Here is an 18,333-nt window from a genome sequence, read left to right as displayed (position 1 = left end):
GCCTAGGCTGGTCTGAAGATGGCTTGAGGGAGATGGGAAAGGAGACAGATCCAGCTTTCATGGTGGGTAGGAGCTGGGGCTTGGATGTGGGTTCCCACATGGAGGTAGGAGCTGGCATAGTTTGAACCTTCCATGGGCACTGGGGGAGGGAGCCCCCAGGCTTTCTTATTAGCTTGTTGGGCACAAGTGGAAGAGGCAGAGGTGAGACTTAAAAGCTCTTATCTGTCAAACATCAAAAAACCGAGTCAGACCCTTTAATACCTCAAACAGTAACTGCATGCATGGACTAAATTAAATTGGCAGCATGTGAATGTAGCAATCTCCGTGAAAATTGTAAATTATATACCTCTGGTCTGACCATCATTTTCTTCTGATCTGAGAGCAGGTGGTAGCTTCCTAATCAGAGAGTCCGTGTTTCAGCCCATTTCTCAGTCTTCAGCTGGCTTCTGTTTTGTTTTGTTTATTCTTATGGAAAATTTGAGGCATCCATAGAAGCAGAGAGAAAAGTGCAGTGAACTGCCATATGCCCTGGATCCACATATAACAATTAATGAAGTCACGCCTGATTTTATTAATCCACGCTCTGTACTCACTTCCCTTCTTCCTGGATTAATTTGAAGACAGCAGCCATCATTATCATGTCATCCATGGGTGTTTCAGGATGTAACTCTAACTTTTTTTCCTTCATGTCTTTTTTTTTTTTTTTTTTACTCCTCTGTGATTTTCACTGAGTTCATCCACTTAACTCTGCAGGGTTTGAGAGTTTGGGTTTTGCAGTCAGACTTAACTCTTCCTTTCTGGGTCTCTCACTTCCTAACGGTGTGACTTTGAACAGGTCATGTATCTTTTTGGAGCACCGTTGCCCTCAGCTGTGCAATGGAGCCAATGCTCTTTACTCGTAGGGTTCGGTATGATGTAATCAAGAGAACATGGAATAAAGTCCTCTGCAGGCAGAGTGTTCAACAAATGGTACCCATTACTCTCATTGTTGACCATGGTATCATTATTATTTTGAAGGGTTGCTATATGGGGGTTAGTATACAATGGGAAGTATGGGGAAAGAAGGTGAGGAAAAGAAAAAGGAAAGTGTGAGGAATATTTATCTTCATGATGGACAGTTTTAGACCTGGGTATCTATGGTAAGTATGAAAAAGGTCATTCATCATAAAATAGTTTTAGAAATGTTTGTTTGTATAAGAGGAACAGTGATGATTTAGTTTTTTCCAGTCAATAAGGAAAACCAATAGACTTCTTTATAGCCTCAGGCCAGCTGGTGATTGCAGCAATTTGGCTTCTCTCTTCCGGCATCTTCCTCCAAGGGGCTCATGATCTGTGAGCCTGATTCCTCTAGAATCCTTTATCAGGTCTCCCTACAGGGTCACCCCGTGATGCCTAGACGTTCAAATGATGCTTGTAGATGATACTTAATTCACTGACTGCATCTTCTCATTGTCTCTGCCAAGAGCCCGGCCACTGTGCTCCTTCTGATTCTGCTGCATCCCCTGTTGGGATCAGCACAGGAGAGCTCAGTGTGTAAGACCATCTCCTTCTCACCATGAGAAATTAACAGACAGGTCGATGAGGGCGAATCACCTCCCTTTCTTTTGTAAAGATTGCACTATTTTAACACTGAGTGTTTTCTCCCCTTCAGGACAGATCTTGGATGTTCTAGATGAGTTGAAACTGGCTAATAACACCCTGGTCTACTTCTCCTCGGACCAAGGAGCACATGTAGAGGAGGTGACTGTCAAAGGGGAAGGTCACGGAGGCAGTAACGGAATCTATAAAGGTGAGCAATCTGTGCAGGTGGGAAATGGCACGGTGTCAGCTCTGTGCTCTGCCTGCCCCCCGCCGCTTACCCCCTCATCACCTTCTCCTGGACCTTGGAGCTGTGGTGCTATTCTTCTGCCACTTGAAACATACAGGGCTTTATGGGGTCACAGGCATTGAAAACTCAGATAGCCAAAGTGACCATTTCCGCTATGGTCCCCCCAGAACTTAAAAGCACGCATTCTGTGTCCAGACATTAAAATGAGGGTGTTTTCCCCCTAAATCTAAATTCAGCCCCATAGTAGTTGGTTCATAGTGTAGTTGGCCCCATAGTGTAGTTGGTTCAAACAAGACCCCTTACACCCTCCCCCCATGACCTCTACAACTACAATTGCTTTAAGCCTGGAAGTTTGTGTTGATTTGTTACAGCAACAATAAAAAGCTATTAACTTGTATTTGGGCATCAGAAGTTTGAAATGGGTCTCACTGGTCTAAAATCAAGATGGTAGCAGGACTGCATCTTTCTGGAGGCTCCAGGGGAGAATCCATTTCCTTGCCTTCTCCAGCTTCTGGAGGTGGTCACTCTCCTTGGCTCGTGGACCCTTTCTTCCACCTTTAAAGCCACCAATGCAGTGTCTTCAAACCTTCCTCTCTCTCTCTCTCTCTGACCTCTGCTTCCATAATTCCATCTCTTTCACTTACTCTGACTTTCTTGCCTGCAATTTTAAGGACCCTTGTGATTATGTCAGTCTTGCCCACGTAATCCAGAGTAATTTTTCCTATTTCTAGACCCTTAATCACATCTGCAGAGTCCCTCTTGTCATGGAAGGTAACCTAGTCACAGTGTCCGGGGATGAGGATGCGGACATCTTTGGGAGGTCATTATTCTGCCTATCTCCATATGCTACAGCATTGTGGGCTGATGCTTCCTTCCTGACAGAGCATTAGCTAAGCCACCACCAAGATGAATCAGGCTACCTGTCATTGGGGATATTAGATAAGACCCATCTGCTGACCCCAAGTTGCTTATACAACATACACTCTGCGAATATGAGACATAGATACCTGGGTATAATAACATGTGGCCCATTTCACAAAGACTTAGGTGAGATACCTCAAAGGGCATATCCGTGCTAAGGGTTAGGACACCACCCGAATCTGCAGTGGGTGTGGGTTGGATGTAACATGGGGGAGGATGATTAGAAGTGACCATGCAAAAGGCAAAGCAAGGCGTCCCAGACAGTAGGGGCTGCTGAATAAAGCAAGATGCGTGACACATAGGGAAGCGCATTGAATTTTGCTCCCTAAAGCCATGAGGTGCTTTATTGCCCTTTCATTATTCTCTCACATGGTTGTTTCACAGATTCCCAGGGACTCAGGAAATCAGAGTTTACCTACAAAGATATGAAATGCTAATCTATGGAGTGCTTTCATCCATTAGTTTACAAAACCCTGATTGAACTGTGTATCTGGCACTGGGTTAGAGGCAACAATACGGTCCCTGCCCTAAAGGAGCCCATGGTCAACGGGTTGGGTAGGTGGGTGGCTGGTTGGTTGGGTGGCTGGTTGGATGGTTGGTTGGGTAGATGGTTGGTTGGGTGGGTGGTTGGTTGAGTGGGTGGATGGTTGGGTGGTTGATTGGGTGGTTGGTTGGTTGGGTGGGTAGGTGGGTAGCTGGTTGGTTGGGTAAATGGCTGGTTGGGTGGATGGGTGGTTGGGTGGGTGGTTGAGTGGGTGGATGGTTGGGTGGGTGGATGGTTGGTTGGGTGGATGGTTGGATGGTTGGTTGGGTAGATGGCTGGCTGGTTGGTTGGGTGGGTGGTTGGGTGGGTGGGTGGTTGGTTGGGTGGTTGATTGGGTGGTTGGTCGGTTGGGTGGGTAGGTGGGTGGCTGGTTGGTTGGGTGGATGGTTGGTTGGGTAAATGGCTGGTTGGTTGGGTGGGTGGTTGGTTGAGTGGGTGGATGGTTGGGTGGTTGGCTGGGTAAATGGCTGGTTGGTTGAGTGGGTGGTTGGTTGGGTGGGTGGTTGGGTGGGTGGGTAGGTGGGTGGATGGTTTTTTGGGTGGGTGGTCGGTTGGGTGGTTGATTGGGTGGGTGGTCAGTTGGGTGGGTAGGTGGGTGGATGGTTGGTTGGGTGGGGTTGGTTGGGTAAATGGCTGGTTGGTTGGGTGGGTGGGTGGATGGTTGGGTGGTTGATTGGGTGGGTGGTCAGTTGGGTGGGTAGGTGGGTGGCTGGTTGGTTGGGTGGATGGTTGGTTGGGTAAATGGCTGGTTGGTTGGGTGGGTGGGTGGATGGTTGGGTGGTTGATTGGGTGGGTGGTCAGTTGGGTGGGTAGGTGAGTGGATGGTTGTTTGGGTGGGTGGATGGTTGGGTGGGTGGTTGGTTGGGTAGATGGTTGGATGGTTGGTTGGGTCAGTGGCTGGTTGGTTGGGTGGTTAGTTGTTTGCATGGGTGGTTGGGTTGGGGGTGGTGGGAGGAAGCCTAAGGAGGCCCATGCGATTTAACAAGGGTGTCGACATTCTTGGCACAAGATGCCTGTGGTGCATACGGCAAGGAGAGCCTCACTCGGCCAACAGGGCCCAAGAAATGTTCCCAAAGGAGACCAGGCTGGGAAGGAGGTAGCCAGGGTGTGCTTGAGCTCTTATCCTTCTACCTCGAGCTCTTTCCACTCTCCCAACCACATACCCTCCTCAGTATAGCTGGGATGAGGAGAGAAGCACAGGGCTTACTCTGCAAACTGGCAGGAATTGGGTAACACCAGATCACACCAGTCCTGAACCAAACAGACAGCGAAAAGGCAGTCTGTCACCCATCCCAATGGCAGCACGTAGCCTGTGAAACCTTATACTTCTATTTACATCCTCGACATGCACATCTGAGTCCTTTCAAATTCTGAGCACTGGGGGGCCCCCCCCGGGACCTTTGTTTACACCTTCGGTTACCTGGAACCCAGGAGGGAAGGATTCCTGTTCAGTGCGGGTCTGGACAACCTCGCTGGATGTTCATACCACTTCCTTTGCTTGTCATCGTTCCCTCCCCAGTGCAGGACACACGACTGATACTCAACACGGGTGAAATGACCGAGCAGGTGTCTGTCTCTACTCGGAACAGGATTAACCCACTCTTTCAGCCAGCCCTCCTCTATTCAGTCTTATTTTCGAGGAGCGAGAAGTGAAAGTATGTATTCCTGTAGAGTAAGATGAGGTGCTTTCGTCGTATTTCCTTTAGTTATGGACTGTGTGCGGAGAGTTGTTTTTATGTTATTTTATACATGATAGCGTCTCTCGAGATGGAGTCCCAGACTGCATTTCATGCACTGGCTCCCCCGTCCATTCATTCCCCCGGTGAAGGTCTGTTAGGTTCCAAAGTTGCTTAGTGGCTGCTGCCGAGACGTGTACATCAGTCACAGTAATAGATGTGGTCAGCAAGTAATACGTTATTTAAGAAAGTCACATATATGGTGTGACGGAGCTTTGGTTCGGGGACAGATGACCAGATGACCACCAGCGATGAATCTGAGGGAGCCTGGTGTTGAAAAGAAGGAGATGTGCTGTCATTTTGTGTCGATGGCTGACTCTTCAGAGACCTAAGTGGATGGTGAGGATGAGTCAGAAAGAGAGTGTCCAGGGTCTGAAGGATGCCTTGGAATTGGGCTTCTCGTACAATCTGAAGAGCAGGCTCACAGCTGCTCCCTGTTTTTTTTGTTTTTTTAAGAAACATATTGAATGTGTTAGACATACTTTGTTTGAATGCTAGAACTACCATCGGTGTCTGACACTGTATTAATATCTCAGCCACCACTCTATCGCAAAGCATTATCCCTTTGTCAAGTTTAGTTGAAATCAGTTCACAGTGAAACATTGTTAATGGTATGATGCTCAAAAAAAAAAAAAAAAAAAAAAAAGATGCGGTTTCCTTCTAGCTATGGGGAATGACCAAAGACTTCTCAGTGTCAAGACGCCTTGTTTTCTAAAGCTGTGAGCTTGCATGCACTCCTATGATTTATGCAAACACAGAGAAATCACACCGTTTGAGCTCACTGATCAAAAGGGCATCCTTTCAGAACAATCCTGACTTGCAGTCTTCATCAGAACTGCTCCAAAAGATCTATCCTTCCTCACATGGCCTTCTCTTCTCTAGTCACATCCCATCCTGCCTCACTCTACTAAGGGCACTCCTACTGTCCCTTAGGGCCCCCCGAGATAATCCACGATAATCTCCCCATCACACCATCAGTCATGTAATCACATCTACAAAGTCCCTTTTTCAGAAAACAAGGTACAATTCAAAGGTTCCAAGGATTCCAACATGGACATCTTTAGGGGTCATTATTCAGCCTTCCCCTAAAAAAAAAAACTATACTATATTTGAGCTCAGTGATCCCTCCGTATTCCTCAGTCTGTTTCACTAATGAAATCTACGGACCACCTTGGTAGAATGGCTGTGATTAAATCACGACACAGAGTTCAACAGCTAATCCCTTTTAATCAGAGGAACATTAGATTCTGCTGTAGTCTGCATTTCAAAAAATTAATTTAATTTTGTGGGGTTGAGGCGATAGTGACACTACTAGTTTTTTCTCTCTCTCTTTTTTTTCTAATTGAAATATAGTTGACTTACAATGTTGTGTTTGTTTCAGATGTACAGCAAAGTGATTCATTTATACACACACATATATCTATTTTTTTCAGATTCTTTTCCCTTACAGGTTATTACAAAATATTGAGTATAGTTCCCTGTGCTATACAGTAGGACCTTGTTGATTATCTATTTAACTTTTAAAAAAAATTGATTTATTTTATTTATTTATTTTTGGCTGCATTGGGTCTTCATTGCCGCGCGCGGGCTTTCTCTAGTTGCGGTGAGCAGGGGCTACTCTTCATTGCGGTGCGCGGGCTTCTCATTGCGGTGGCTCCTCTTGTTGCAGAGCACGGGCTCCAGCAGTTGTGGCATGTGGGCTCAGAAGTTGTGGCTCATGGGCTCTAGAGCACAGGCTCAGTAGTTGTGGTAGACAGGCCCAGTTGCTCCGCGGCATTTGGGATCTTCCCAGATCAGGGCTCGAACCCATGTCCCCTGCATTGGCAGGCAGATTCTTAACCAATGCGCCACCAGGGAAGCCCTGTTTATCTATTTTATGTAAAGTAGTGTGTGTCTGTTAATCCCAAACTCCTAATTTATCCCTCCCCCACTTTCCCCTTTGGTAACCATAAGTTTGTTTTCTATATCTGTGAGTCTGTTTCTGTTTCACGGATAAGTTCATTTGTGTCATGTTTTAAATTCCATATATAAGTGATACCACATGGTATTTGTCTTCCTCTGTCTGGTTTCACTTAGTATGATAATCTTTAGGTCCACGCATGTTGCTGCAAATGGCATTATTTTATTCTTTTTTATGGCTGAGTACTATTTCATTATACATATATATCACATTTTCTTTTATCATTCACCTGTCGATGGACATTAGGTTATATTCCATGTCTTGGCTATTGTAAATAGTACTGCTATGAACATTGGGGTGCATGTATCTTTTTGAATTACAGTTTTGTCTGGATATAGGCCCAGGAGTGGGATTGCTGGATCATATGGTAGCTCTATTTTTAGTTTTCTAAGGAACCTCCAGACTGTTCTCCATAGTGGCTGCATCAAAGTACATTCTCACCAACAGCGTAGGAGGGTTCCCTTTTCTCCACACCCTCCCTAGCATGTAATATTTGTAAACTTATTTTCACCTTTTCCCTAACATATCCTCCCTCAGCTGGGACCAGAATAACTTCCCTAAGATTTTTTTAGCGTTTAGAGTTTCCTTCCTCTTCCTCACAGCTGAAAATTCCCCGAAGTCTCGGATGAGAACATCATACTCCTAGCTCTGGCTTCCTTTTCATTCCTCTCCCAAGTCAAGGTCACCCAGCAGGAGGCTCCCCCTCCAACCCCCTGCCTCCCTTTTACTCTGCGTAAAGGCAAGTAATAAGTGTCAATGGAGTGGATACATTAACTCTATAGATGGCTTCTGCAGAAGCATTGGTTGGGTGTGAGGGCTGAAAATCGTATTTCCCTGAGTGTTCATGAACGTAGACTTTCTCCACGGGCAGAGAAATGCTCTCCGAATTCCCTGATGCCTGCAAGAAAGGCACCGCAGTTTTCCTTGCAGTGCAGGTTCCAAAAGCCAGTGATTGGCTGGAGTCCATGTGGCTCAGGAGTTCCTTCTTACAGTCACTGAGTTTGGCGGCTCTTTGCCTCAGGCAGTCCCACGGCTCTCAGAGCAACGGGTGCTTTTGTTGGAGAAAAAAAAAAAAAAAAAAAACAGCAAGAGGCTCTGCTAGTTTATTAGGGGGTGGTTACGTTCAGGTTCATTCTTCAGATTTTAGCAAACATTTTCATCAGCTCCCCAAGAGAGGGCAAAGCTGGCTGGTCTTGCTGGTATCAGGACTTGTGTGCCAGGAGGCATCCCCCAGGCTTCCCCAGGCTTTTCCTCTTTGAAAGAAGCTCACGTGTTATCCTCACCTAGCAGTTCATTCCTTCAGTTAAATTCCACTGAGAAGCACGCATATACTGAGCCCCCATAGGATGCCAGGCTCGGGGCTGGCTTCTAGGACATGATGACAGCGAATACAGGGTCCCCAGCCTCTAGTAGCTCATATTCTTTGGTTGAGATGGACATCTAAGGAGATGGTTTCAGAATAACAAAGTAGAAAGGAAGCTCTGAGAAGGGACGATTAGACGTTGTTCCCCAACCTGGGAATTCAGAGAACTTCCCAGGAGACATGGACCTTTTGCAGGCTGATGCTTGAGAGTGTTGGCTGGGAGAGGAGAGGTGGAGAGTTCATTCCAGGCAGGAGTGAGATGCTTTACAGGGAACAAAAAAGCAGCTCAAGGTTGCTATAAGAGATGAAGGTGTCAACCAGGGATACTGGGCGATGTAGCTGATGAAAGGTACCCTACATCCACGTTAGTATGTCTGATAGAATGAAGTAGATAGATAGGCAGACAGATAGGGATGGATAGATAGATAGATAGGGATAGATGAACATAGGTAGATAGATAGAAATGTGTGTATATATATTGTGTGTTTATATATATTTGTATATATGTGTGTGTGTGTGTGTGTGTGTGTGTGTGTGTGTGTACATATATAGTTATTGCCATTTGGGTAGTAGTTAAAATTGGAGGTCAAGAATATCACCCAAATCCACTCTAAGGAAAGGGTAAAGAAGTGAGAATAAGGATGAGTTGAGGGGTAACATAAGATGTCTCATGTTTTTGGCTGGTGTGGTTGGGTAGATAGAAGTACTTTGAGGCATTAGGACTTCCAGGCAGCGACTTGGTTCCCTTGTCTTTAGAATTTGAATAATAGGATTGTTATTATAGGAACATCGTAGAAGACTGTTGAGATGACTAAGAAGTCAGTACATGCAAAGTGTGTCCTCAGTGCCCTTAGCGAGGGCAAGGAATACTGTCGCCTGCCAGAGTGCAAGAACTACGATACAGACGTATTCTACTCACATCTGTATGCTTAGAAGCTAGAATAGGGTCTGACATATTGTAAGAAATTAGTTTTGAGTGAATATGTAAATGAAAAACCACTTGAGCTTAGGTTTGAAGGATCAGTGGTTTAACTCAATGAAGCGGGCAGTGAATCAACGTGCTTGTGTCGGTAAACCCATTGGTATTGGTGATTGATTAGATATTGGGTTTGAGGGAGGGGAGGACGTCAAAGCTGTCTCTTCCGTGTTTGGCTGGTGCGATTCGCTAGACAGAGGTTCCCTTGAGGAATTAGGACTCCTGGGCAGAGACCTGTATTGGGTTGGTGTATGGGATCCTTTAGTGTAAGAAGAGAAGAGGGTCAGGGACCAAGCCGAACATAAAAGGTGATACGGGAGCTGATGATCCAACAAAGGAGATACGGAGAGAGTGACAGGGAAATAAGAAGAGAACTGGGGGGGAAGGGAAGGTCCAGGGAAGAATATGGTTCGTAGAAGTGGACGCTGAGAAACAGTCAAGTAGGATGTAGACCCCAAGGAGCCATTGTGTATATTATACACGTGATGTTCCCATGAGTATTTTCAGTGGAGAGCGGGGGGCAGAGGCTGGCTGGATAGAAGGGGGCCGGAAGGTGAGCCGTTTCTCAGATTCTTTTCAGAAATGTGTCTGTGCAGGGAGACGGGCTGTGAAAGGGGTTCTTTGTCATGGGGAAGGTTGGAGTGTATTTCATTCTCTCAAGTCAGCTTCAGTAGACGGATCGTGAAGGTACAGGGGACACCTGAGAGTGTCAGATTTCTGAGAAGACGGTGGGAAATGAGACCCAACAGGTAGGAGGATTGATCTTTGCCAGGAGGAGGGACCTTGTCTAGTCTGGCAGGGAATGTGGAGAGCAGATGCTGGTGCAATGAGAAGGGATAGTGGCTGGAATTTGAAGGTGTTCCCAAATGAAGCCTTCTGTTTCCTCTCTGCAGAAGGAAACAGAGTTACCTACTGAAGGCGGGGTAGGGCAGGGCATGGGGGTGACAAGTAGTATTCTGGGGGAGGGTTGACATGCCAGCTGCAGGTGGGGAACCCTGGATTCCAGGAACAGGAAGGGACCCCATTTGGTCACTTTAACCAGATGTTGAGAAGATCTCGATTTACAGAGAACAGATAGATATTTTCATTGAGGGCTGGTATCGTACTGGGAAGGCATGAACATGTGTCATAGGTTCTCTGGGATCCAGTCTTTTGGCAAGAATGTGATGGAAATGGTATATTGCATGATCTGAGCTGGTCATCGGGACCACATAGGATAAAGTTAGCAAACGTCCCGAAAATTGAAGTGTCATTTGGAACAATTGGGACTGTCCACTTAGTAGAAAACTGAACTACTGAATGATCGCAGTCCTCGACGAAATGACTGCATTGGGTTTTATTTGACAAAACGTGTGACCGTGGTACGACAGGGTTCGATATTGCAGAGTTTGGGCCCAAGGTTGAGAAAGCTGTATTGGAAGGCAGAGGTTTGTGGTTAGATAATAGAGTGTTTGGATCACTCACTTTTGAGACGGAGCAGGTGGGAGTGACGTGGTCTGTGGGTGACGGAGGCCAAGGTTGCCTGGAGGGGCACATGGTTGGGGATGTGACATCGGTGGATAAACTGAGGTCTGGGAGGGCAGGGCATTGATGTATTTCGTGCTAATCGAGCTCATTTTCCTGGATGGAATGCACAGTGAGACTAAGAAGATGAGCTTGTTGGGTAAGACTCTGGAGGAGAGAACTTTTGGAATGCAACAGGTTAGGGAAATGAAAAAGCCTAGCAAAGTTAAGGGACCAAAAGAGGTTGGAAACAGGAGTTTATAACCACTCCCATCTGTAAGGTTCTCTTTTTTTTTCCCCCCAGGAATACTCTGCATCAATTCATCCATTCTTTCGTTCATTCACTGCATATATTGGACCTTCTCTATTTGGAAGGTATTACGCTGTGGACCGCAGTTGATTCAACAGTCGATTAGAGTTTCTTCTCAAGTACTATTGGTCCCGCTGGGACGATGAGATGGGATCACATTGATTGCCACACATCCCATAAACGAGAACCTTGAAAAATGCCCAGGAAATGGAGAGTAGGAAGACATTACATGTGGTAGTGGTTGTAGAAGCCTTGATTAAATAGGAAGAGCGTCTTATGCAGGCTTTCGAGGGTTTACAGAAATGATTGGGGGTTGGGGGAAAATCCTGGCAGAGAAAACAGCAACAGAACTTTGCAGAAGGTGGGATAGAATGAGTTGTTTGCTGGGGCACTTAGGTGAGACTCAGCTCAACTAAGGACTGGTATTGGCAGGGTGGGCCAGAGCCAGGCTGAAGGAGAGATTCTTTAGTTTTTCGTTCTTGCAGAAGATATGAAGGAGTCCAATTAAGTGAAAAAATAAATCATCAGTGGAAGTTGCGGCGACATTTCCCCCCTAATAACACTGAAGGAGTTCATATTACGGAGTAGGGTCAGGGCTGATGCACGCACCCTACTCCCCAAATCTAAATTCGGTAACTTTAAGAGCAGGGCTCCATATGTGGAATCTATCAATCAAAAAATTTTAAAAAGGGCTACAAATGAACTTATCTACATAACAGAAATAGAGTCACAGATGTAGGAAAGAAACTTACGGTTCCCAGGGGGTAAGGGCAGGGGGTAAATTGGGAGATTGGGATTGACACATACACACTACTACATATAAAATAGATAACTAATAAGGACCTGCTGTAGAGCACAGGGAACTCTACTCAATACTCTGTAATGACCTATGGGGGAAAAGAATGTAAAAAAAGAGTGGATATATGTATATGTATAACAGATTCACTTTGCTGTACAGCAGAAACTAACACAGCATTGTAAATCAACTATACTCCAATAAAAAAAAAAAAAAGAAGAAGAAAAAGAAAAAGAGCAGGGCTCAGTAAACTATGGCATTTGGGCCAGATCCAGCCTGATGCCTGATCTTGTAGATCAAGTTTCCCTGAAACACAGCCATGTTGATTCGTTGGTGTCTGGCCCTCCTGCTTCTGAGGAGTTGGGCAAGCCACCAAACCACCTAAAATCGTTACTCGCTGGCTTTTCAAAGGAAACACGTGCCACCCCCTGGCTCAGATGATTTAGCCGTTTGATGTCTTGCTTAAATAGTCACCTTTAGCTTCTGAAACCGGGTCCGTTAACTTAAGGGTGTTCTTCAGTTCTTTACCTTCAAGCAGTGACATGAGCAGACGGCTGCTGTTTTATTCTTGCCCCGATAACAGGTGGATGATCGTGTGATAGGACCTGGGCGGTTTTGTCACATCTCCCATCTATAATTGGTGGGGTTTTAGTCCCTGGACTGAATACATCGAGGAGGGTGTAAACTATAGCATCTTGGATGAGAAAGACTTTAGTGTGAATTTGATTCGCCACGTGCTTCCTTGCAATTCCCATCAATCCAGGGAACCGGTGTTATCAGGCGGGGAGATGCCCAAGAGGACAAAAAACTGACAAATAGAGTATTGCAGAAAACTCTGTGCCCACGTCAAGCAAAAGAACGGCAAGCATATGCTCTTGCCGTTCAAAGGCATTTGACCTGCCGGGTGGCAGCACGTGCAAAGACAAAAATATAGAAGCGTGGTTTAGAGACAGCTGTTCCTAACAAGAGTCTCGGAGTGAATGGTAGAAGAATTTTCTCTGCACCGTCCTGGAGAGCTTAACTCAGCCATCGTCTGTCTGTGGCTTCCTGTCACGGCCGAGTGCCACCAGGATGTTAAATGCGTGCACTTGACAATTACTCGAGCAGATTTTAAATTTAGACCATGCTCTTTTCTCTGTTCAGACGTTTTCAGAAAGAATCCACTCCCCTTCACCTGTTTTTCCTGTATCTCCCTCGCAATCCCCTGTCCTTCTCTGCTAACCCTATTTCTCCTTCGCAAACCAACTCAAAGTCTGTTGCCTCAGGGCCCGTGTTCCCAGGGAAGAGGCATCCTCTGTGCTTTTTGTTGGGCTGCAATCAGAGTTATGCACAGCTTGTTACAAAGTCATGGGGAACTACTCCTGGGGAAGCAGCGTGTCTGTTTCTCCATCCATCCACGGGCTCCCTGCTGGAGGGATCCAGCATTTCTGGCCTCTTTGAGCCCAAGGCCGCCGTGCTGCTGTCTCCCTTCCCCAAGGACCATTAGTGAGAGACCCTGGGGAGCATCTTCTGTTGACATTGTGACCCACTCCCAGCTCACCCCTCCAGCCCCTCCTGCTACCCCTTTCATGCTCTATTTAGTTATTTTCAAATTGCCTAATACGTGCAAAGCTCGTTTTCCCAACGAAACAGTAAGAGCTAGGCCAGTAATAAAATAATAACAATGATGAAAACGGCTATGGTCAGTGGTCTCCTGTCTCTCAGGCTGGGGATCATAATCCCGTGAAATACTCACATCTTACACGTCTGGAACGTGTGGCACAGCGGTGGATCAATGTCCCAAGGGCACAGAGCTGCTGTTTTCGTTGCCTAGGGCTGCTGCACGAATTCACCACCAGTTTGGTGGCTCAGCACAACACAAATGGATGATCTTACAGTTCTGCAGGTCCGATGTCCAAAATGCGTCCACGTGGGCTAAAAATCAAGGTGTCAGCAGAGCTGTGTTCCTTTATGAAGGCTCTCGGGGAGCGAGGCCACCTGCATGCCTTGGCTTGGGGCACCTTTCTGTTCAGAGCCAGTGCCGTAGCATCTTCCAGTCTCTCTGACTACAGCCTCAGCTGCTCTGATGCCAATTTTCCTGCTTCCCTCTTTCCCCTATAAAGAACCTCGTGATTGTATTCGACCCACTCACGTAATCCAGAATAATCTCTCCTTCTGTCGGATAAGGTACCATATCCCCAGATTCCAGGGGTTGCAGGTGGACATTTGGGGGTACCATTATTTTGCCTCCTACCAGCGGTAAAAAGTAGAAGTGGAATTTGAACCCCATGACTCCAGAAACATTGTTAGAAGTCTTTGTTGCTGTGAGATCTGAGTCTCCCTGATGACAGAGTCAGCACTTGTGTCCACCAGGCAATGCTGGCCGTGTGTCATGCATGTAGAGACCATGACATGTATATATTGGGTTGGCCAAGAAGTTTGTTTGGGTTCTTCCGTAACATTTTATGGAAAAACCCAAACGAACGTCTTGGCCAACCCGATATATATTCTTCACCACAAGAGGTACAGTATTGCTTGTGAAATTCTCATTGAATCCATGTCATTAAATCACTAGGTTCTTCCAAATCGGCCACCCCACATTAAGCATTGAAGAGTGCATTGAGGTACGTGTTGGAAAGACGTATACATCTCCTTGATGCCTCTCCTTCGGCCTTTTAGGGGGAAAAGCCAACAACTGGGAAGGAGGCATCCGGGTTCCAGGCATCCTCCGATGGCCAGGGGTGATCCAGGCTGGGCTGGAGATCGATGAGCCAACAAGCAATATGGACATCTTCCCGACGGTGGCCAAACTTGCGGGGTCCCCTCTGCCGGAAGACAGGTACTGTGACTCCCAGGTGCTCGGGGCAGTCTCCTTCGGATTTTGTGGGCAAGGGTGTTCCGATTCGCCTGCATGGTGGCATATGCTACTTCCGGCTGGACCCTTTATCCACGCCCAGTTATGGGACTTACTGGTGGGTCCAGCAATGTAAACACCGCTCTGTCCATCCTGTTATCCCAGTGGGAAGTAAAGTCCAAAGCCTGAAGGGGATGGACAGTCTTTTTGTTTTTTTAATATTTGTTTATTTATTCATTTATTTGGTTGCACCAGGTCTTAGTTGCAGCAGACGGGCTCCTTAGTTGGGGCTCACTGGCTCCTAAGTTGTAGCACGTGGGCTCCTTAGTTGTGGCAGACGGGCTCCTTAGTTGTGGCATGTGAACTCTTAGTTGCAGCATGCATGTGGGATCTAGTTCCCTGACCAGGGATTGAACCCGGGTCCCCTGCATTGAGAGCATGGAGTCTTATCCACTGTGCCACCAGGGGAATCCTATGGGATGGACGGTCTTTAACTGAGCCTCCCTCTTTTGGCATTCCCTGGAACCTCTCTCCCTCCCTCTCTCTCCTCTCTGTCTCTCTCTCTCTCTCTGTCTCTCTCTCTCTCTCTCTCTCTCATCTGTGCCCATCATCGACTTGCAGAAGGGCAGCTGGGCAGATGCCCTCTAACCTCCCTTGTTTCATCCCACACTTCTCCTGGCCCTGTTCACCAGCTCTTTGCTGCAGCAGCGAGAAAGGCAGTTGGATGCCTAGTCAGGCCCCTTTTTTCCCAGCACATCTTCATTTAGCGAGTTCTAAATGAAATGTCTTTCTCTTACATTTAAATACAACTTCCGACGGCATCGCCAGTGGTTTCTCCTTAAGTGTTATTACCAATCTGAAGAGTTCTAAGTGAGGCACGCTGATTCATTGCTTTCGTTAGTTGGGTGGCAATCCAGGGTGATGGCAGGCACACGGGCTGCAAATCTTGTTCAAATTCAGCTGCCGACAGAACCAAAAGGAAACTGGAAACCAGAGACGAAAACAACAGCTCAGCCAGAGCTGAGTCCACGGAGAGGTTTGCTCACCTCCCATTGTGCGCAACCTTGGTTCACTCTTCATTTTTTTCAAATTTCTGCATTAGGTATACGTTCCTCTCAAAGTGCATGTGCGCGCGCGCACACACACACACACACACACACACACACACTCACACTCACAGATGGGAAAGGCAGAATTGTAGACTTCAGCCCTTCTCAAACTTTGTGGCCTCGAGATTCATGTACACTCTTCCCAGATCCAGGAGCCCAAAGATGTTGTGTTTCTGTGGGCGGTTTCTATCAGCGTTTGTCATATGAGCAATTAAACCTGGAAATAAAAGTTTTTAAATGCAAGAGGGCCCAAGCACACACTGCATCGGCTGACAGAGTGATAATGGAGCCCCTGGGGAAACCCACCGTCAGCTCATGAAAGAGTGGGGCTGACAGAGTTATAATGGAGCCCCTGGGGAAACCCACCATGAGCTCATGAAAGAGTGGGGGTACAAAAGGCAAATAGCATTTTGAATTACTGCAAAGACAGTTTGAGCTCATAGACCTCCTCGTAGGTCTCAGGCATCCCTGTGGGTCTCTGGACCACACCGTCTCAGGGTAGCTGGTGCTTCAGAGAAGAGCAGAGATTCCCGGAGCTATGCTGCTGTGGCTTCACTGCTGCTGAAGCATTGAAGTTCCTGGGCCTTGATTTCTTCTCCTGCAAATGGGTTCACACTTGCACAGAATGGCAAGCACTAGAGCATGTCAAGTGCAGAGTAGGGATGCATGCATACTTGCCATTTTTGTTTCACCCGCCATATTGAGAGGTAACAGGTAGGGAAGTAGAGTTGTTTCCACTTACACGTTTCACGTCCATCTGGGCTCAGAGAATCATCACTGTGAGGGCTGAAGGGGCTTCTAAGAGCTGCTATTCCAATCAAATGATTCTTCTTCCCCTCTAATGACAGAAAACTTGGCAGGAATAACTCATCAAAAGTCTTTTCTTATAGAAAACTAAAGCTCTCACTCCTTATTTTACTTGCTCTTTGGCCCTGGTTCTTTCCCTTGGAATAAATCTGAATAGTTCCATGACCCGTGCACACTGAGTGTTCAGATAGTTTCATTAAGTACATTTTTCTCTCATGGTTCATGATATTAAATTTGTCGGTACTCTCTGCTTTCACAGTATCTTTATATTTTTATTATTTTTAAAACATTTATTTATTTGGCTGTGCCAGGTCTTTAGTCACGGTATGCAGACTTCTTAGTTGTGACATGCGAACTCTCAGTTGTGGCATGCATGTGGGATCTAGTTCCCTGACCAGGGATCGCACCCGGGCCCCCTGCATTGGGAGCACAGAGTGTTAACCACTGGACCACCAGGGAAGTCCCTGCTTTCACACCACCTTTAACTGGTTTTCCACCTCACTGGGAAGAGCCAAGGGAAGGGAAAATTTCAGAGGCAAAGAGGAAGATCCCTAAAGGGAGATCTTGCTGCCGGCACCTCGCACCCACCCCAATCTGAATCTAATGGGGGTCATCCTGTTTTTCTCCCACGTGCCCATTGAGGAAGGAAGCAGCCTCCCTCCTAAGCTGACCCAAACATTTTGTGCACGAGCCAGTGTCCTCAGTGGAACCCATTCTGAGTATTGAAGGTTCTTTCAATGGATCTCACCTGTTGATGGTCCCACTCAACCCAATGATACCATGTCTGGGTTTTGGTCCAAGGCTCTATAAGATGTCATTGTTCTCCAAGCGACAGCACAGATAAGAAAACGGCAATCTGCTTCCAGGTTGCTCATGGGAATAAAATGATCTCACAATATACTATTTAGATCATGTTAGCAACCAGGTCTAGAAGACGTCCTTGTGTGTCTGCTCTGGAAACGTTGACCATCTAAAGGGATGGTTCTCAGCTGGGGTGACTGTCCCTCCCAGGGGCCGTTTATCAGTGTCTAGAGACATTTTTGATTGTTTTGACTCGGGATGTTGCTGGCATTTAGTGGATAGAGGCCCGGGTTGCTGCTAAACATCCTACAATGCACAGGATGCCACCCCCCAGCAAGGAGTGATCCAGCCCAATATGTTGGGAGCGCTGAGGTTGAGAATTCTGCTCAAAAGCTTATTATTGCTCTTTTACGGAAAATGTCGTTATCTATATAATGAAAACCTCATCAAAACTTTTCAATAAGAGCATCCGGATAATATCCTCATATATATCTATAGCCATCTGTAAATCTGATACACAGGTTATCTACCCTTTAGAAAACAGCCTAACTCTCTCCCACTAAGATTGGTGGAAATCAGCTTCCCTGGTTTCTTGCTTAAGCAATATTAAATTTACGTTTCTCAGGTGAGTAAACACATTCAGAGAGCTGGACCCAGGCTATATGACAATCACTTAATGAGGTTCCCTCACATTTTGCCACATTTTTCATTGAACGAGAGGAGTTTCGTTCAGAAGACCCCTGTCCTTCAAGTACAGCCTTGTAATTCTCAAGAAGCAAGTGCTGTTCTTTTTTTTTTTTTTTTTTTTTTGCGTTACGCGGGCCTGTCACTGTTGTGGCCTCTCCC

At 46.5% G+C, this 18,333-nt stretch overlaps 1 protein-coding gene across 5 annotated transcripts in view; it reads left to right on the top strand.

Moving 5' to 3' along the window:
* Positions 1-18,333, top strand: part of STS (steroid sulfatase) — a 387,926-nt gene that overhangs the window by 76,902 nt on the left and 292,691 nt on the right. For all 5 annotated transcript variants that reach the window (XR_009517951.1, XR_009517950.1, XM_060001752.1 and 2 more), the window contains exons 7-8: positions 1,652-1,789; positions 14,596-14,755. Coding sequence is in view for 3 of the 5 variants with exons in the window: in XM_060001752.1 (XP_059857735.1) it covers positions 1,652-1,789; positions 14,596-14,755 (298 nt within the window). In the remaining 2 variants the exon portion in view is untranslated. The remainder of the gene's footprint in view (positions 1-1,651; positions 1,790-14,595; positions 14,756-18,333) is intronic.

Source organism: Delphinus delphis, chromosome X (assembly GCF_949987515.2).
Source record: "Delphinus delphis chromosome X, mDelDel1.2, whole genome shotgun sequence".
In the NCBI taxonomy this organism is placed as follows: Eukaryota; Metazoa; Chordata; class Mammalia; order Artiodactyla; family Delphinidae; genus Delphinus; species Delphinus delphis.
Note: the sequence above shows the minus strand (reverse complement) of the source record. Positions and strands in the feature narration are given on the sequence as shown.